Here is a 21,908-nt window from a genome sequence, read left to right as displayed (position 1 = left end):
ATCCATCTATGTGGACTAACAGACCCAGCCACTCCAACCGCCACCTTGGACGCGGAAACAGCCGCTTTGCTGTTAGAACATGCGGGGGCTTTTCCGCGTTCTGCCACACTACCAGACGCGTGCCTACGCATGCAAACCGCCGTGTTGGATGCGGAATCAGCCGCCTTGCTTTTAGCACACGCGGTGGCTTTTCCGCGTTTTCTCACAGTATGTTAATCTTCTATTCATGCTGGTGGATACTACCTAGAGAGTTTAGCTTTAAAGTAGGTTTCCAGCAATAAGCTGTTGGTGGAATGAAGGCATTGGAGAGCATTGTTTACAAAGAAGTTGAAGGTTACGAGTCCATGTTGGAACACAACATGGGGATGAGGCATGTGAGAAAACTAAAGAGAGGGCCCATTGAAAGGACAATAGCCAGAGAAGAGAAGGTCACTAATCATAATGGAGAGATAATGTGGGGACACCAATGTTGGCATTGTGGTATTGCAAGAAACTTCAGAGAAGGGGGCATCTCCCAATCTTGTTCGTTATATGCCTACCTATCTACTGCTTATCAGCTCACCACATATCAGTGTATAAAGCTTTGTCACTTTATGAGAGGAGTTAAAAAGCTGTAAAACCATATGTAGGGGGCTGGTAAGCCACAGCACAACTAGGATGTGGGGTGCGCTGGAGATTTGGGACACTATATGTATTGCATGTAGCTCTGTGTGCTTTTCTTCACATCCTCTATCTACACCTCCTTCATCTCCAAGGCTGGATTTGTACTTTTTACCGCCCAAGGCCAACTTTCACCAGGCACCCCACTGACTAACACCCCCCCACCCCCTTCTTCAGTATAGGTAGGCAGATGGCAACCCACCACTGTCATATAGGTAGCCAGATGCTTCCTACCCTGCAGTTTAGGTAGCCAGATGCCCCCCTCGGCCTGCACGAGACATTCACATGATAAGGAACACTGGCTGGAGAGAGAGATACACATCCACAGCTGATTAAGACAGAGAGCGGAAGAGGAAGCTTCAACACTGGAGGCAATTGGGGAGGTGAGTGACCTTCAGCTTTTGAAGCATCTGGCTATCTACAGGGAGGCTTCAGCGCTTGAGGTGAGTAGAGAAGTTAGTGACAGGCAGCTGCTGTTCATCCAGTCCCCAACTTCATAACTTCCCGTGGTCGCTGCTATCTTCCACGCAGTGCAAACTGTAATGCAGGGTGGACATGACGGACGGAATAGGTTAGTTTTTGTTGCACTGCAGTATACTTACTGCCCCTCAGCCACCCCTTATTTATTAATTTAATCTCTCTCCCTAGGCCAGGGCCTATCTGACCTTGCCAGAAATCCAGCCCTGCCCAGTGCCCATCTCCTTCGTATCCAATGAGGGCCATTGGTTGTCTCTGGCTTACAAGATATTTTTATGGCCTTGCCTTGAACATCCTTGCACCAGATCCATCTTTATGTTATGTAGACGTTTCATGTGAGAGTGGGTAATCTTTGGGTGATGTCGTTTCCTATCACTATCCAAAAACTCCAAAAACATATTCACAAGTTAAATGGCTCTCTAGAAAATACCCCAATCTGTAATGTTCTGTGTGAAGCCCTATGCAAAATGTCTCAGTGCCGTATGAATGCATAATAATATTACTAATACTGATCAAACTGATTTTGCTCTTTTTAAAATACAACTCTTTTTGTAAGTCTAATTAACATTTGAAGTTCACTTTTAAATTGCTGTTTAGCATAAGTCAATAAATGTTATACATAAACTTAATTTCCTCCAGTGGTGTGATGTTCCTCTGTGGGTTGTGTTTTTCATGTCTATTATTTTCACAGTAAATGTATCTCCTGTGTCGTCATGTTATGACTGTCCCATTCTACATGATATAATCCCCTCTGCAGACACACAGAGGTTGTCACTGGCACTCCTGTCAGTAGACTGCAGCACACATTGTGCTGTGTTAGTGATGACAATGATGAACATGATTCAGGAATTTCAGGACTTTCACAGCAATTTGCTCTCCACATTATTCTGGCTGCTGATCCCGTGTCTCTCTCTGGCCTCATCTAAGCTGCAGAGCTCTGCTGAGCAGTGTCGTCTCTCCATGAAGAATTACACTTTTGAGTATAAATATTCCCAGGATGGAGATATCAATATAGGGGGGATTTTCACTGTAAACACTAATACTATTCCATGGCGCACCACGGGATCTCTACTCTACAATCACATGTGTGTTGAGTAAGTCATACTTGTTGCAAATGTATTTTATGTTTCCAGGAAGTAAAAGATATAGTGGTCAATTCACAAACCACAAACCATTTACTGTAAGTAATTCTAACAGCTCTTCCTCTTTTTTTTTTCCTCTCTGCCCGACCTCACTCTGTCCCACAAAAATAATGTAAGATAAGTAAAAAAAATATCCAAAATAAAATAAAAACACGCTTCAGTAGCAGGACTATGTGAATGTTAGAGGATACCAGAGGCGAAAAAAGGTTGGAGAAACGGGGGGAGCAGGCATTCAGGGGGAGCTGTCCTGATGGCCACCGCTCCCCCCGTTCTCCACTGACACACCACTTTCTCACCTAAAGACTCCCCCCCCGCAGAGTCGCTATCACTGCGTAGATTTCGGCCTTTCTGCTCGCGTCCTACAGCAGCCGGTAGCGCTCCGCACATGCCCATGACATCAGGATTGACTTCATGCGCAGAGTGTTCCTGGCAACTATAGAACATGAGCAGCCTGGCCAACATCTGTGCAGTGATAGCGACTCACAGAAGAAGCTGCGGGTGGGGGGGGGGGTAGTCTTTAGGTAAGAAATAGGGGTGTCAGTGGGGAACGAGAGGAGTAGTGGCCATTAGGACAGTTCCCCCTAAGTGCCTGCTCCCCCCCATTTCTCCAACCTTTTTTCGTCTCTGGTATCCTTTAACCACCCCCCTAGTGACCAGGATTTTTTTTTACAATGGGCCATACAACTCAGCACACAAATTACACCCCCCCCCCCCCTTTTCTGCCATCAAAAGAGCTTTCCGTTGGTGGGCTTTGATCACTGCCGCCCTGTTTATTTTTTTATTTGTTTTTTATATATAAATTTGCCATTTTTTAAAATGTTATACCCAGCTCTCCTTCTCCTTGCCAGCCAATCACCGCGATCGGCTGTCATAGGCATCAGTCTATGACAGCTGATCGCTCCTGAGCCTACCAGGGGGACAGTCGTGTCACAGTGATCACCGATAGGAGACTGATGATGGAGCAGAGCTCCATGATTCAAGTGAAGTTCCCCTGCAAAACCTCGATCCAGGACTTCATGCCAATTGGCATTGAGTGGTCCTGGGGCTGCCACCGCGTCTATGCTAATTGGCGTGGAGCGGTCGGCAACTGGTTAGAGATTCTGTAAGGAAAAAAAGATGCCCCTATGAGGTACTTGCCTTGAGAAGGGGAAGGTTTTGGATTCTAATGAGGTGTCCCTTGCCGTCTTCAGCCTTGGGGATCTAGTGATTGCAACCCAATCAGGGTCCGCTCTACTGTGCAAGCATGAGTTACCTGCACCTGTTCAGTAGAGTGGACCCAACTGGACTCAGGCACTCATTTTGTCACTGGTGAACACACTGACACAGTACAATATAATAACTGTGTTTTATGCATCCAGGTAAAAAGAGCAGGCAATCTACTTTACTATCTGATGTCAAATTGCTTATTTTTTGTAGTACCTGAAAGATAGGCTTTTATTCAGATTTTTTTCTGTAAAGCGGGACATGCACTATACAATATATTTTTCTTTTCTCTTTAGATTTTTTGAATTTAATTTTCTTGATTGATTGTATTATTTAAAAAATCAAACCAATCCATCATACACTATTCAATAAAAAAATAGAATTTCACACTTCGGCCAATAGAATGAATGAATAAATATTTGGGGAAAATGTTATGAGTGGAGACTGAAGCAAAGTGATAGTTGAGCGATAATAAGATTGTGGTTTATGACAATATTCTAAGCATAAAGGATTTCCTAGATTTATTTAGGTATTCCGTGGAAGTGCAACTCAAGAAACTATACATCCAAAAGATTGGACCATACAGGGGACTGGAGTTTGCAGTATGTTTAGGAGTTGTAGCCATTTACACACTAATTCAAATGGCCATGTAAGAAAAATATTTAGATGAAACTAACAATCTTTAAAACGTGTGTCTTACCATGCAGGAGCACATGGACAGTGTGTATTTCAATTACATAGACATAAAATGGACCACTATCATGAAAAAAAAATTAAAAATTTAAATTCATATAACTAAAGTGTAGTTGATCCACAATTAAATGCACTATAAATGTATTTTCCTATGTCTCTGTCACTTACAGTAGGTAGTGAAACTCTGACAGATCTGACAGGTTTTGAACCAGTTCATCTCCTCATAGGGGATGCTCAGGGTTCTCTTTATTTTTAACAACACTTATCGAAGAATGGCAGTTGATCCTCCCAACTGCCAAAACAGTGTGCAAACTGGTAGAGAGGCTGGCATGTCTGTAAAGATCCTTTACAAGGAGTCCTTTTGTAAAAAAAAAAAATTGTGAGAATCCCCCATGAGAAGATGGACTAGTTCAAGGCCTGTGAGATGCTTGAAAGATTATTACTGCTTACTGTATACAGCAACAGCATAGGAAAAATGTAATTTATAATGTAATTTATAGTGCATTGTACTCTGGGAGAAATGTACATCTTATATGCATGTGTTTACATGTGTTTTAAATCTTGCGAATTTTCAGGATAGTTATGCTTTAAATATGGCTAATTCAGCAGTCACAGATTGAATGGAAAAAGGAGATGCAAATACAAACTTACAAAAAAAATTGGACACAAGCATTCAAACCTAAATAGCAATCGAGAAACCCTTATTCGCAAAACATGGTATTATAATTATTAGGCCTGGTTCACAATGGCATTAAAAACAGTCATGATACATGACGGTACATGATACCTAACGGTAAATTATAAGCACTCAAATATAATGAGCGAGTTTGTTGGAGATGCAAAAATGATACCAGCACCTTTCGACTTATTTTTAAACGCCGTACTCTTACTAGGCCACAATGGTCCACTTTAGAAACTTTCTTTTAGTGTACATATCCCATTTTTGAAATGAATAAAAACTCAGCCCTCTTAGGTATTAATGATAGAACATCAACTGAATCATTTGAAAATAAAATGATCTTGTTGTCTGTGGTCACAGGAAAACAACTAGTTACAAAACTTTGGCTAAATAATTTGACTCCAATTTCCTAGAGTTGATCCCAAAATCCCAGCTAAGAAAAAATTAAACCATATTAACACACAATGGTATAATTAGGGATGATCATAATCTGCTAATTACTATTATGCAACATTTTGCAGCTATATAATATATAATAAGTTACATGATTATTTTGGTTGAAAAAAGACATACGTCCATCGAGTTCAACCAGAGAACAAAGTACAACACCAGCCTGCTCCCTCACATATCCCTGTTGATCCAGAGGAAGGCAAAAAAACCTTACAAGGCATGGTCCAATTAGCCCCAAAAGGGAAAAAATTCCTTCCCGACTCCAGATGGCAATCATATAAAATCCCTGGATCAACATCATTCGGCCTTACCTAGTAATTGTAGCCATGGATGTCTTTCAACACAAGGAAAGCATCTAAGCCCCCTTTAAATACAGGTATAGAGTTTGCCATAACGACTTCCTGTGGCAATGCATTCCACATCTTAAGCACTCTTACTGTAAAGAACCCTTTCCTAAATAAATGGCTAAAATGTTTTTCCTCCATGCGCAGATCATGTCCTCTAGTCCTTTGAGAAGGCCTAGGGACAAAAAGCTATTATATAGCCCTCTGATGTATTTATACATGCTAATTAGATCCCCTCCAAGGCATCTTTTCTCTAGACTAAATAAACCCAGTTTATCTAACCTTTCTTGGTAAGTGAGACCTTCCATTCACTTATCAATTTTGTTGCTCGTCTTTGCACCTGCTCTAAAACTGCAATATCTTTTTTGTAATGTGGTGCCCAGAATTGAATTCCATATTCCAGATGTGGCCTTACTAGAGAGTTAAACAGGGGCAATATTATGCTAGCATCTCGAGTTTTTATTTCCCTTTTAATGCATCCCAAAATTTTGTTAGCTTTAGCTGCAGCGGCTTGGTATTGAGTACGATTATTTAACTTGTTGTCGATGAGTATTCCTAAGTCCTTCTCCAAGTTTGATGTCCCCAACTGTATCCCATTTATTTTGTATGGTGCTAGACCATTGGTACGACGAAAATGCATGACTTTACATTTTTCAACATTGAATTTCATCTGCCATGTATGTATAGCCATCATATCCAGATCCTGTTGCAATATGACACTATCTTCCTGAGAGTTGGTGATTCTGCACAATTTTGTATCATCTGCAAAAATAGCAACATTGCTCACTACTGCATCTACTAGGTCATTAATAAATAAATTGAAGAGCACTGGACCCAGCACAGACCCCTGTGGGACCTCACTGCTAACAGTCTCCCATTTTGAGTATGATCCATTGACCACAACTCTTTGTTTTCTGTCCATTAGCCAGTTCCCTATCCATGCACACAAACTATGGCTATGTGTAATTACAATTTGGACATTCTATTGATTTTAAGAAATACATTCATAATTTCTCTTAATGTTTGTTTAATTTTTGTGTACTTTCATGCCGACTTTAGCAGTTAATAGCAAAGCCCCCATATATGCTAATGTCACCAAAAATTGCTAAGCATGTTAAGGAGAAGAGTGGGGAACAGTAAAAAAAAAAATCAAAAAGACTGCAGTTTTTGAGAAAATCGATCTTTAGAATGCAAAGGAAAAATTGTTTTAAAATTGTAATTTTTCTGAATTTGAAAAAACATTTTTGCTTTGCATTTTTAAAATAGATTTTCTCAAAAACTACATGACTTTTTGAAAAAATTTTTTTTTTTTATATATGTAGCTATGATTGTAACAATGGAATGTAGGCGGGCTTTGCTATTAACTGCTAAACTCGGCAAGAAATTATGTGAAAATTACGCAAAATTGCTAAAGTACGGTTCTTGATTACATTTACAAATAAAATTAATTACAATTCTAATTGAAATTTTGCATTACAATTTTGCATTATCATTGTGAATTATGATGCAAAATTGCGATTATGCAAAGTATGTGCTCATCATTATGAATAATTGGATTAACAGAATAATCACTTAACAGAATAATGAACTACCTCTCTAAAAACTTCTTGAATGCACATCGTTTGCAAAGCTTTTAACCAACGCTGTTTGCCTGTGGGCATTGTTGGTCTTTGTAATGTCCTTGAGTGCATACACTGTAGAAATGTTATCAAATAAAAACATTTTACACAACACAAAACAAACAATGACACAAAATGAATCCTGAGTACAAGGGAAGTGTTGATTAAGTCAATTTCATAAAATGAGTTTGTAAGAAAATAAGAAGTCACAGAGTACATCACTATTATATGTCTGATGGAGCATCCATAGTCTTCTCCACTGCTCCTTCTGATGCTCATTATAAAGATAACATCCATATATCACAAATAGCCATATGGAAATAGCTGTTTATTCAGGCTTGCTCTTTCTTGCAAACATCCCCAGCATTAAGGGGCATTACTTGCAAATACCCATGCAAAACACACTATAGGGCTTGATTCACAAAGCGGTGCTAACCTAGTTAGCACGCCTAAAGACTTTTGGGCGTGATAAGCATTGCACTAAGTAGGTTAGCACCGCTTTGAGGGAAAATCTTGTTTTGCGCGCACATAGTCCGGTGTGCGCGAAACGTCACATAGGGTTTAATGGCGTTGCGCGCGTAAACTTTACACGCAAAACTTTTCGCGCCAGTTTATTTTATCACACCTAAACTGAGTTTAAATCTATTAACCCTTCGCACACTCACATGCAAATGTTCAAACAATTGCATTCACAGATTCACTCATCCAGGCACAACTGTTATCCCTACAGCTAAATTAAAAGCCAGGGTTTTAGTTCACAGAAGAATGCATTCTTATGCTTAATCACCTATACTGCGCAGAAGTACCCAGGTAAACATAGGTGTCCTAACTCTGGCCCTGTAACATGCATAGTGCAGACATGCAAACACATTCATTGCATCAAACCTATCAATGGATTAGGAGCACACATCCTAACTTCCTCTCCTGGGAAAGACAGTGCATCTTACCAATCGCACAAGGGAGCTAATGTTATGTGTCCATGTGCACAATGCGCATACACCAGCATAAGCTGTCTGCATGCTGACAAACATACAGGGGAAGGGGGGAGTGCACCGAATTGGACCCTAGCCACAGGGGTCAATGATAAGAATAAACATACATATATCCAGGCACATCGCCTCTAGTTAGGACATTAAATAAATTATTAGGGAAAGGGAGGTGCTGAAGGGGGTGTGGCTAGAAAACAGCCCTGTAACATGCATAGTGCAGACATGCAAACACGTGTTTGCATGTCTGCACTATGCATGTTACAGGGCCAGAGTTAGGACACCTATGTTTACCTGGGTACTTCTGCGCAGTATAGGTGATTAAGCATAAGAATGCATTCTTCTGTGAACTAAAACCCTGGCTTTTAATTTAGCTGTAGGGATAACAGTTGTGCCTGGATGAGTGAATCTGTGAATGCAATTGTTTGAACATTTGCATGTGAGTGTGCGAAGGGTTAATAGATTTTTGCTGTTTTCTAGCCACACCCCCTTCAGCACCTCCCTTTCCCTAATAATTTATTTAATGTCCTAACTAGAGGCGATGTGCCTGGATATATGTATGTTTATTCTAAACTGAGTTTAGACGTGATAATGGGCTTTTCACCATCGTGCTAACAGTTAGCACGGCTTTGTGAATCAAGCCCTATGGGCGCAATCCAATGTTTTCTCCTAGCTTTTATCCTAGGTTATATTTCACACCTCATTATTAAAATGCCCTTTAAGCTTCATGGCAAGCACACAAAAGGTACTCAGAATAATTTTGGAGGGATAAAAACATTTTTAAACAGAAGATGAAAATTATCTCCTTGGAGAAAACTTAGGAGAAAAAGTGAATTGGATTGGTCCCTGTGTAGCTTAAGTGATGTTTAAAGAGAACCTGTACTGAGTAAAAATATTTAAAATAAACACATGAGGTAACTTCAAATGAACATTACATAGTTACCTCGCCATCAGTGACTCTCAGAAGCTCACTGTTTTCTTCTGACAATTATCCCTTCCAGTTCTGACAATATTTTGTCAGATTTGAAATGTATCAGTTACTGTCAGTAAAATATCAGTTGCTGTCAGTTATAGCTGAGATGAGAACTGATGTACCAGGTAATGTCCATGTTTCCCTATGGCTCAAGTGGGCGATGTTACAGTTTAACTGTGTGCTGACCAGAAAGCTGTTATGGGTAATGGCTATTTTCAAAATGGAGGACGAAAAATTCCCTTGGTCACAGTGAACAAATAGGACGCGGGAGAGGAGAAAGACACTGAGGAGTAGACTACATGGAAGGTAAGTATGACTTGAGTATGCTTATTTTGACTTTTAATGTTCAGTTCAGGTTTTCTTTAAATACATGCCTAGAAAGAAAGATTGCTGATGTCACCACTAGTGTAGTTGAATTGACTATGAGGATTGTCCTTGTCTGGACAGCATATGCGGTAGGGCACCACATGTGCTGTTCAGACAAGGACAATCCTCAGAATTCAAATATACAAATTTCACTGGGAAAATGTAAACTGCAGCCATTCTTACACTGTTAATGGTAGAGTTCTCAAACTTTGCACAGCTGATTACTGGGTGACTGGGATTACTATTCAGAAAAGTGGGTGGAGCCTACAAAAGCAAATCAAAATGCATCTATTTTTTTTCAAGGGTAATATTTCATTGCTGCCATTCTTGCACTGTTAATGGCACAAGCCTCAAACCTAGTACAGTTAGTCATTGGGTGACCATTGTGGTTCAAATTCAGAAAAGTGGGTAGAGCCTCAAACAGCCAATAAGATTTGTTTCATTTTAATGCAAATTATTGATGCCAAAGACCACAAAACTCACAAACTAGGTCATTGAGTAAATGTGTGTTAGGGTTAAAAAAGTGGGCAGAGCCAACACCAGCCAAATACATAACCTGGCAACGCTGGGCCATCAGCTAGTTAATAATATGTATGTAAGGAATATGGAGGAAGCAGCTGCGGGTAGTCTAGCGTCCTCCGCAGCTGCCACCATTCTGCTGCCCAGTATGTCTGAGGGGGACATGGAGGAAGCAGCTGCGGGTAGCCTGGCGTCCTCCGCAGCTGCCTCCATTCCGCTGACCAGTATGTCACCCATGCCTCCGGCGTCTAGCACGCCGAGAACGGGTTTGTCAGCTGCCCATAGGGTTGTTGTGACGCGTGCACGCGCGCACCGTCACAGACTTTATTCAACAAGGAGGCGGCTCAGCTGACCTACGGGTCGGCTGACGTCACGCCATGCGCCCACCGCCGCTGATTGGCCGGACGCAGGGGGGCGTGCTGCGAGGTCTCCTCGGGCTCTTAAGCTCGGAGGATTCAGTCCTTCCTTGTCTGCTGTTGCAAATGCTACGTGTTAGCACTCAGACCCTTAGATAGATCCGGTGTGCTTTGATCCGGGAGGAAACCAGGGATTTCACACAGACTAGGATTATCATTGTTATTGATGTATTTCTTGATAATTTGTGTATGACTCTGGCTCTCTTCTGACTTCCCTTCCGCTTAACGTCTCTGTACTTTAGCCCATCTGATCCTGTTGCTAACTCTGCCTGAATTACCATCATCCTCTTGCCTGCCGACTTTGTACTGTATCTTCCTGTCTGTTGCCAAACCGATCTGTCTGACTACTCTACTCACCAGCGAGCCCTTGTCACTGGTGAGGTTCTTTACTGATAGTAGCCACCAGCTCAGGGGCGCTTCTAGCCTTTTTGTCACTCCAGGCAAGAAAACCTGTGGCGCCCCCCGGCTGCCCATTGGGAGACAATCTATGGCACCCCCCCATACATACATACTGTACATGCTCACACACACACATGAAATGCAGATAACGCCCTTCACAGATCAAATGCAGATAACTGCAACAACAACAAAAAATAACATTTGTAAAGCGCTTTTCTCCCGTAGGACTCAAAGCGCATAAGCATGGCTCAGACCAGTAATTCGATGGTTGGCAAATAGTGGTACAGAGGAAGAATTCTATAAGTCTGCAAATGCCAGAATAAACAGGTGGCTTTTCAGTCTGGATTTGAATATCACCAGGGAAGGGGCTGTCTTTACTGGGTATGGTAGGGAGTTCTAAAGCGTAGGGGCAGCATGACAGAAAGCTCTTGCTCCAAAGGTTTTGAGGTGCACTCTGAGAATGACCAAGTTTATGGAACCCGCTGATCTAAGGTGATGAGGGGTGTGGAGCAGTTTCAGCAAGGCCTTCATGCATCCAGGGCTCAAATTGTGTAGGGGTTTAAATGGAGTGTTCTCCATTTTACTGGTAGCCAGTGCAGTGAGTGATGAAACGGTGTAATGTGACAGTGGCGAGGCTGGTTTGTTAGTAATCTGGCAGCAATATTCTGTACTAGTTGCAGGCGGTCCTCCACAAATCAAATGCATATATTATGCCCCGATCCATAGATAATATGCAGACAACTTGTCTCCCACAGATCAAAAGAGGATATTGTGCACATCATGATAACTGACAGTCTACACATGGGTCCCCCGACAACAACAAGCAGTACCAGCACACTCAGGAGGCGGTTATCTAGCCCACCATGGGCTTCATTCATTTGTCAAGTGTCTCAGTAAAGGGGTACTTCAATATTTTAAAATGTGGATCAGGGAGGGTGTGTTAAACTGGGGCAACATGACAACCACTGCTGGGGGAGGGTGTCAGAGGGAATTATGATTTAGCCCCATCAGTTAACAAATCAAACTCGTATAAATAAAATACATATAAAAAGCCAGAGCTTTGCATGCTCTGCCCAATAATCCCCAATACCTCAGTCATACCTCCCAACTTTTTGAGATGAGAAAGAGGGACACTTAAGCCATGCCCCTGCCACACCCCCGGCACACCCCTAGTCTCCCATACCATAAAGATTTCATTAGAAAAATATGTTGTTTTATAATTCAAGCCACACTGGTTCTTTCTAGCCTGGTTCATTTTCCTTCATATTATCATTTTAAAATTAGAAATATATCAATTTAAAGGATGAGAATACAATTTAGAGTCAATCACATTTTTTTAGTAGAGAAATATACATATTTACATAGAAAAAGGGACTAAGTCCTGAAAGAGGGACAAATGAGGAGGAAAGAGGGACAGAGGAACAGGGCTCCCAAAGAGGGACTGTCCCTCCAAAAGATGGACAGTTGGGAGCTATGCCTCAGTAGCAGCAATTGCACATAGTGAGATACATACTAATGTGCCCACTGCCCAAACGTCTATGCAGACTGGATAGCTAGGGAGTGAGGAGGCAGAGCCGTTTCATCAGCAGAGTCTGCATGTGCTGCTGTCTGTGACAGGAAGAGCTGGAATGTGTAGGTGGCGACAGGGGGGTGGGGAGGGGGGGGACATCAGAGGTGAGACGAGCCTCAGACTGGACAGCATAAACGCTTCAGTACTACACTGTGTCTGCTACATACAGCTGCTGCTGCTTCTGTCTCCTCATTGCCTTTCCTGCAGCCTGGATCTAACTAAATTCTGCACCTGATTTCTCCTCTCCAGGGCAGACTTTCCAAGGTCTATGAGCGCTGGATCCCCCGAACTCACACTTTCCACACACTCTTGGTGACTCAGGTAGGGCGAGTTGAACAGGGCTGCACTGTGAATCATGCCCTAAGCCCATTCTTCTCCTGCTTGCCATTTCAATAAGCGAGCAAGCCAGGCAGCAAAAGCAGGTCATAGCCTTGCTCAGCACCTACTACCCCGAACTTCCGGGTGTTGGGGGGGGTGGAGCAACATTGGATAGTTTTCGATTGGCCCAGAGGGAAGGGCTAGGAGGGGCAGAGCAAATTTGCTCTGTATCTATTGGTGGGGGGAGAAGGCGCTGCTATGACAGTGTTTTAAAACTAATGGATGCCGATGCCGACATTATATTAGTGAGTGTGTGTCAGGCGCACTACAAGATCCAGCGGCCACCGCACCCTGACAGTGAACGGTGCTCCAGGCAAGGGGTTGGACTGCTTTTGCCTACGGGCGCCCCTGCACCAGCTCCTCTGGTGAGGACTACTGTATTGTTACTATCCACCAGCTCCTCTGGTAATAGGCTTCTGTACTAATAGTGCTCACCAGCTCCTCTGGTAAAGGCTACTGTGCTAATCACATCCTCCAGCTCCTCTGGTGAAAGCCGCCATACAGATAGTACCCACCAGAGGAGCAGGTGAGGACTTCTGTACTGATACACCCACCAGCTCCTCTGGTTAAAGTCTCTATACTGATAATACTCACCAGCTCCTCTGGTGAGGCATTTCTAGCTATCAGTACTACTGTTACACCAAGCATTATTCATTATACATCTCCTGTGTGTGGCTACACCTGTTACACCTTCTGTATCTGTTGTCACGGCAGCTTCTGATATACCAGCATTATAGGTGATTCTGCAGATCACCTTATAATCAGGTATATATCTGCATTATAGGTGATACTGCACATCACCTAATAATAAGATTCTGCCTTTGCTGATACCAATCGTTACAATGTATGTATGACATGTAGGCCCATATGCAATTACCCGTTTCTCTTGAGTTTTCACCTCAGAGATATTTCCTCTTTTCATTAAAATACATTTTTAGCGCTTTGTTTTTGAAAAAGTGCCAAAAAGTAAGTGAAAAAAATACAAAAAGTATTTTGAGTATTTTTTTGTTTGCTGGTGGTTTAAAAGAGTTATCAGGGAAATATTAAAATAAAGCTTTACTCACCTGGGGCTTTCTCCAGCCCCTAGCAGCCGACTATCCCACACTGTCACCTTCGCTTCTCGCCGCTCTCCCGGTCTCCATGCTCAGTCCTGAAGCCGACCCCGAGGTCGTCCGCGGTGCACATGTGCGAACCGCCACTGTCAATCAAGCCTACATTGTACGGGGCTTACCGCGCAGTTGTAGTAGTAGTGGGTGACACTGCATATACCTAGCCCACAGACAGTTGCCAGGCCAGCTGGAATTTGTAATCCCACCACTGGCAGCACACTCAGTTATACCAGTGCATACCTTCCATTGTACCTGTGTGACAGCACACTGTACTATACCAGTGCATACCTTTCCTCTGTGCCTGTGTGACAGCACACTGTATTGTACAAGTGCATACCTTTCCACTGTATCTGTTATTGAATGTACTATACCATAGCTCCTTTTGTGGGTGACACTGCATACAGCTCACAGAGAGACAGGGGCAGTTAGCTAGGCTATTCTTTATTGCTGAAACCACATCAAAACAAAAACCCTTTTGAAGGCTCATATCGTTGTGTGTGTGTGTGTGTGTGTGTGTGTGTGTGTGTGTGTGTGTGTGTATGAGACAGACACTGCATACAGGGCAGGCCACAGTCATTGCTGGGCCTTGCAGTTCCACTAACCTCTTCTATCTATTGCAAGCCAGCACACTGTCTATCATCATAAGCTATGCTTAGCTTCCAACTGTATCTGTTATTGATATCTGTATGCGTTACACTTTACACACTGCATACAGGCCACAGTCAGTTGCTGGCCCTTGTAGTTCTACTATACTCTTCTAACTATTGCAAGCAAGCCAGCTCACTGTCTATGATAACTTATAAGCAGTGCTTAGCTTGCAACTGTATTTGTGATTGAAAGTGCTATATACCTCTATTGAATATTGTTATATCTCCAGTGACTGTGGTGGTACCTGAAAATAGAAATAAAGTACTCACCTGGCAAATGACTCCTCTCCTGTCCTTCATCACTGCTCCCTGATCTTCATTGCAGGAGCTCCTGCTGCAAGCCTTCCACGTGCTATGCATTGCCGACAGGCAGAGCTACAGGAAAATGGTGGCCGGAGCCCAGCACTGGAGACACAAGTAGATTCCAGTATTGGGCTTCAGGCGCAATTTTCCCATAGCCCTTCTGCCGGATATCCGCTGAGAGTCCTACAGCTGTGCTGGATGCTGCACCTACACGCCTGAGTGCAAGATCCGCCATTTTGTCTGCGGCCCCTGGAGGACTGCCTTACAGGTGTTAATTTACCCCCAGGGGTCCACGGACTCCAGCTTGAGAATCATTGGTCTAATGCATACCAGAGTATTGTTGTTTAGGCCTAGTGCAGTTCTAGTCCTTGTATTTTAAATAGTTCCTGGAATTCCTAGGTCAGTAAGCGAGTTTTGTTTGATACTTGCAATTTGATGTTTGTAATAAATTCAGTTACATAGTTACATAGTTACATAGTTACTTTGGTTGAAAAAAGACATACGTCCATCGAGTTCAACCAGTACAAAGTACAACTCCAGCCTGCTCCCTCACATATCCCTGTTGATCCAGAGGAAGGCGAAAAAACCCTTACAAGGTAAAAATTCCTTCCCGACTCCAGATGGCAATCAGATAAAATCCCTGGATCAACATCATTGGCATTACCTAGTAATTGTAGCCATGGATGTCATTCAACGCAAGGAAAGCATCTAAGCCCCCTTTAAATGCAGGTATAGAGTTTGCCATAACGACTTCCTGTGGCAATGCATTCCACATCTTAATCACTCTTACTGTAAAGAACCCTTTCCTAAATAAATGGCTAAAACGTTTTTCCTCCATGCGCAGATCATGTCCTCTAGTCCTTTGAGAAGGCCTAGGGACAAAAAGCTCATCCGCTAAGCTATTATATTGCCCTCTGATGTATTTATACATGTTAATTAGATCTCCTCTAAGGCGTCTTTTCTCTAGACTAAATAAACCCAGTTTATCTAACCTTTCTTGGTAAGTGAGACCTTCCATCCCACGTATCAATTTTGTTGCTCGTCTCTGCACCTGCTCTAAAACTGCAATATCTTTTTTGTAATGTGGTGCCCAGAACTGAATTCCATATTCCAGATGTGGCCTTACTAGAGAGTTAAACAGGGGCAATATTATGCTAGCATCTCGAGTTTTTATTTCCCTTTTAATGCATCCCAAAATTTTGTTAGCTTTAGCTGCAGCGGCTTGGCATTGAGTACGATTATTTAACTTGTTGTCGATGAGTACTCCTAAGTCCTTCTCCAAGTTTGATGTTCCCAACTGTATCCCATTTATTTTGTATGGTGTTAGACCATTGGTACGACCAAAATGCATGACTTTACATTTGTCAACATTGAATTTCATCTGCCATGTATGTGCCCATATAGCCATCCTATCCAGATCCTGTTGCAATATAACACTATCTTCCTTAGAGTTGATAATTCTGCACAATTTTGTATCATCTGCAAAAATAGCAACATTGCTCACTACTGTATCCACTAGGTCATTAATAAATAAATTGAAGAGCACTGGACCCAGTACAGACCCCTGTGGGACCCCACTGCTAACAGTCTCCCATTTTGAGTATGATCCATTGACCACAACTCTTTGTTTTCTGTCCATTAGCCAGTTCCCTATCCAAGCACACAGACTCTTCCCCAGTCCTTGCATCCTCATCTTTTGCACCAGACTTTTGTGGGGAACAGTGTCGAAGGCCTTAGCAAAGTCTAAGTATATCACATCTACAGCATTCCCAATATCCATATTAGCATTCACTACCTCATAAAAGCTGAGCATGTTAGTCAAACAGGACCTGTCTTTAGTAAACCCATGTTGATGCTGAGAAATAAGATTATTTTCTACTATGAAGTCATGTATAGTATCTCTTAGTAACCCCTCAAATAGTTTGCATACAACTGATGTTAAGCTTACAGGTCTATAATTTCCTGGATCTGATTTTTTGCCCTTCTTAAATAATGGGAAAACGTGGGCTGTACGCCAATCCACTGGGACTCTGCCAGTTGCAAGAGAGTCACAAAAGATAAGATAAAGGGGTTTATCTATAACTGAACTTAATTCCCTTAGGACCCGAGGATGCATGCCATCCGGGCCAGGTGCCTTGTCTATTTTTAATTTATTTAGTCTTGCCTTTACTTCTTCCTGCGTTAAGTATTTAATATTACAGTTAGAAGATTGAGACTCTTCCGCCTCTGTAATTTGCAACAGTGCTGTTTCCTTTGTAAAGACAGAAGCAAAGAAAGCATTTAATAACTCTGCCTTACCTTGGTCATCCACCATTGAGTTTCCACCTTCATCCTTTAGGAGTCCTATACAGTCAACCTTTCTTTTTTTAGAGTTGATGTACTTGTAAAACTTTTTTGGGTTAGATTTGATATCCCTAGCGATTTGATTTTCAGCTTCGATCTTTGCCAGCCTAATTTCTTTTTTACAATTTTTATTGCACTCCTTGTAATTGCTGAGTGCAGCCTCGGACCCCTCCTGTTTTAGGACCTTATAGGCATTCTTTTTCCTCTTCATTTTATCTCTAACCTTTCTATTCATCCATAGAGGCCTTTTTTTATTCCTAGACATTTTGTTTCCATATGGGATATACATACTACAATATTGATTGAGAATACGTTTAAAAGCTTGCCATTTCCCTTCAGTGTCGTCCCCTTGTAGTACATTATCCCAGTTCACCAAACTTAGTGCCTGCCTAATTTGATTGAACTTTGCTTTTCTAAAATTCATAGTTTTAGTGGTCCCGCTGCCCCGTGGCCTATCAGTCACCAGATCAAACGTTATCATGTTGTGATCACTATTTCCCAAATGTTCTTGAACCTGCACATTTGTTACATTATCTGGTCTATTCGAAATGATCAGATCCAGTAACGCATTCCCCCTTGTTGGTTCCGTTACCATTTGAGTCAAGTAATTGTCCTGTAGTGCTGCCAGAAATCTGCTGCTTTTACCAGAATGGGTAGCCTCAATACCCCAGTCAATGTCTGGAAAGTTGAAGTCGCCCATAACTATGACCTCATTTTTACTTGCCGCTTTTTCAATTTGCTGTAGTAATTGCAGTTCTGCAGCTTCATTAATATGAGGTGGTCTGTAGCATACCCCAATAAGCAATTGGCAACTTTTATTTCCACCATGAATATTTACCCAAACGGACTCCACATCTTCGCAATCTTCCTCCATCTCATCGTTGAGGACAGCTGTAAAAGAATTCTTAACAAAGAGACAAACCCCTCCACCTTTTTTCCCTGTTCTATCCCTCCTGAACACATTGTATCCTTTTAAATTGGCTATCCAGTCATGACTTTCATCCATCCATGTCTCGGTTATTCCCACAATGTCATAGCCTTTGTCATTCAGAATGAACTCTAGTTCATCTATTTTATTTGCAAGGCTCCGAGCATTGGTTATCATGCACTTTATATTTTTACCACCACATTTACCAATTTTGTTTACCTGAAATGGGCTACTTGAAGTTTTACCAACCTCCTTAATCTTTACACTGTCCCCACCCCCCTCTCCACCCCCCATAATGTTAGGCTCCCACTGTCTTTTTACCTTATCTTGTCTATATGTTGAGACTTTATCCTCCCTCCTTGATCTTGTTGATCTTGAATTCTACATTCATATTTGGTTACAGCACCTTTTGTGTTGCTCAAAAAATGTGTGAATTAAAATTAAAAAGAGTAATTAAAAAAAAAAGTCTGAAGGACCTATCTATATTTTCGTCTCTATTTGTATCTACAGTCATCATAACTCTTTTGACAGGTGTGTACAATTTATGTCATGACTTCTGTTTTTATTTGTATTTTTTTTTTTTTTTTTTTACACATTATGCTTTAAACTTTTGCAACTAGCATGATAGTGCAATATTTTGCAGTGTGGAAGACAAGCATTACAGGCATCTTCTTGCATTCATATTTGCCATTGATAAGATAAACAGGAACCCGGATATTCTGCCCAATATGACTCTGGGATATCATGTGTATGATTCCTGTGGAAATGTGAATAAAGCTATAAAAGATGTTCTGCAGATCCTGTCTGGACACAAGATGGCGGCTCCTAATTACTCCTGTATGGAACATGGAATAGTGGCTGGATTTATAGGTGACCTTCAGTCTGCTACAACTCTACGCATAGCACAGTTATTGAACATATATGGATATACACTGGTAAGTGCCACCTGGTGCGCAAGGCACAACTGTTAGGACATTTCTACTCTATCAGTTAATAATCCTATAATAGTAATCCTAACATTTGTATAGCACTTTTCTCCTGTTGGACTCAAAGCGCTCAAAAGCTGCAGCCACTAAGGGCACGCTTACAGAGACACTGAAGCGAAAAAAAATAAAATGATGATTTGTATGTGTAGTACAGCTAAGAAATAAAGCATTAGGAACAGAGGCATAAGCCTAATATTTGTTTCCAGTACAGGAAGAGTTAAGAAACTCCAGTTGTTATCTATGCAAATTACCATTGAGCTCTATGACTTTCAAAGTGGAAGACAGCTCCGTGTTCTGAAGGCTGTTATCTTAACTGTATTGTTTTTTGTTTTCTTTTGCAGAGAACAGTTCAGGGCAGGTCAAAAGTTCACTGCCTGTTCTGCAAAAACATTTTGAAGGTTGAGTAGTTTGTAAGCTGCAAATATTAATTAATTAAAAAACCTGTATAACTGAAAATAAAAATATGAGAATATTTTTTTGCTACTAATCTTCTAGTAATTATCCGTACTACACAACCAATTCATTATATCGTATTTTTTTTTCGCTTCAGTGTCTCTTTAAGGGGCCACCCTGCAGTGTCAGGAAGTCTTGCCCAATAACTTTTTACTGAAGAGGTAGTGGACCAGGATTTGAGCCCTGATCTCCCATGTCGAAGGCAGAGCCCTTAACCAGTACACTTTTCAGCCACTTGAGCACTTACACTGAGCAATGTGACATAATTGGGCTGATTTAGCAAGCCAAAAGATTGAACGCATTCTTCTGCTCAGTATGGGCCAATGAATGTGAGGTGTGAAAAGGGACAGAGAGCCCGTGATTTTGCATATTTAAATTTCAGGCCAAAGCTTCCCATTGGTCTGGTCCAATGAACCAATGGGAGTCCTCAGCAGTAATTTCAAACAAGCTATGGTGGGAAAAGCAAGCAAGTCTGATGGAGCTGACTTTTTTGATACTTGCTGCCAAGGATCTTTATTGGCCTCTTCATGAGAAATTTTCATTCCTGGGTCAATTTGCACCAGTGAAGTGACAAGGACGGATAATGGCCCATAAAAACCACAGAAAATATGCCATTATATCTTGAAAAAATCCATGGAAGGTGGGCAAAAATATGGGTGAGGACCATTTCTTTTGGTTTGCTGGGTGCATCTTACTTCCACTGAGGGCAAACACTCCCATCCTATCCATGTGTATTGGGGGTGTATATGCGATATTACATCACATTGGGCACATTATTTTGATTAAAACAGTTCGGTGAATATAATATGTAGCAGAGAAAGCCGAGGCACTGTCACAGTAGAAAAAGAGGTACCTTTAATCCACGGTATAGAGACACAGTGGGGTATACAGTAGGGGTGAGGGGAGGCATCCAGTGCTGGGCCGAAATTACGCATTAGCGTAATTACGCATCGTAATTCACTACAAATGCACCGTAAGCGTTACGTGTAAGGTTACGGTATTACGCGTAATTAATTACGCGTAGACCGTAGGGTTATGTTTTATGCGTAACAAATTACGCGTAAGACAGTAAACTCCCATTGAAATTACACAGTCTGCCGTAACCGCGTAATATTACGCTCCCGTATAATATAAAAAAGCCGCCGACTTTAAGGGTTAATAGCAAAGCCCCCTTAAGTGCTAAGAGCCTCAAATTTGGAGAATATATTAAGGAGATCAGAAGGAATAAGAGGAAAAATTTTTTTTTCAAAAAGACCTTATAGTTTTTGAGAAAATCGATGTTAAAGTTTCAAAGGAAAAATATATACATTTAAAAACCCGCCGACTTTAACGGTTAATAGCAAAGCCTGCTTAAAATTTAGGAACACCAAATTCACAGGGTATATTAAGGGGATCAGTGGGAATAAGAGGAAAATTTTTTTTTCAAAAAGACCTTATAGTTTTTGAGAAAATCGATTTTTAAGTTTCAAGGGTGAAAATGTCTTTTAAATGCGGAAAATGTCAGTTTTTTTTGCACAGGTAACAATAGTGTTTTATTTTCATAGATTCCCCCAAGTGGGAAGAGTTTTACTTACTTCGTTCTGAGTGTGGGAAATATAAAAAAAAAACGACGTGGGGTCCCCCCTCCCAGACCTCTTTAACCCCTTGTCCCCCATGCAGACTGGGATAGCCAGAATGCGGAGCACCGGCCGCGTGGGGCTCCGCACCCTGACTATACCAGCCCGCATGGTCCATGGATTGGGGGGTCTCGGAAGGGGAGGGGCAGCCAAGCTTTCCCCTCCCCCTCCGAGCCCTTGTCCAATCCAAGGACAAGGGGCTCTTCTCCACCTACGATGGGCGGTGGAGGTGGAGGCCGCGATTTCCTGGGGAGGGGTTCATGGTGGCATCTGGGAGTCCCCTTTAAAAAGGGGTCCCCCAGATGCCCACCCCCCTCCCAGGAGAAATGAGTATAGAGGTACTTGTAGTACCCCTTACCCATTTCCTTTAAGAGTTAAAAGTAAATAAACACACAAACACATAGAAAAAGTATTTTAATTGAACAAAAAACATAACCACGAAAAAAGTCCTTTAATATTCTTAATTAACCATTAATACTTACCTGTCCCTTTAAAAGCCAGTTCCCACGCAATATCCTCGGAAATATACTAATCAGTTACAATGTAACAAAGTTATTACAATGTAACAACTTTGTTACATTGTAACTACGCCGCACCCGACGTCACTCACCGCCGCCGCCGCCGCGTCTGTGCTGCAGGACCCGACAGA

At 41.9% G+C, this 21,908-nt stretch overlaps 1 protein-coding gene across 1 annotated transcript in view; it reads left to right on the top strand.

Annotated features, from left to right (window-relative positions):
* Window positions 1–293: 293 nt before the first annotated feature.
* LOC137551920 (vomeronasal type-2 receptor 26-like) overlaps window positions 294–21,908 on the top strand; it is a 135,011-nt gene continuing 113,396 nt past the window's right edge. The window contains exons 1-4 of the mRNA XM_068271371.1: window positions 294–374; window positions 12,746–12,817; window positions 14,956–15,047; window positions 18,848–19,139. Coding sequence (XP_068127472.1) covers window positions 294–374; window positions 12,746–12,817; window positions 14,956–15,047; window positions 18,848–19,139 — 537 coding nt within the window. The remainder of the gene's footprint in view (window positions 375–12,745; window positions 12,818–14,955; window positions 15,048–18,847; window positions 19,140–21,908) is intronic.

The sequence above is a fragment of the Hyperolius riggenbachi genome, chromosome 1 (assembly GCF_040937935.1).
Source record: "Hyperolius riggenbachi isolate aHypRig1 chromosome 1, aHypRig1.pri, whole genome shotgun sequence".
Classification (NCBI taxonomy): domain Eukaryota; kingdom Metazoa; phylum Chordata; class Amphibia; order Anura; family Hyperoliidae; genus Hyperolius; species Hyperolius riggenbachi.
The sequence above is the reverse complement of the archived record's forward strand: the minus strand, read 5'-3'. Positions and strand labels throughout refer to the sequence as shown.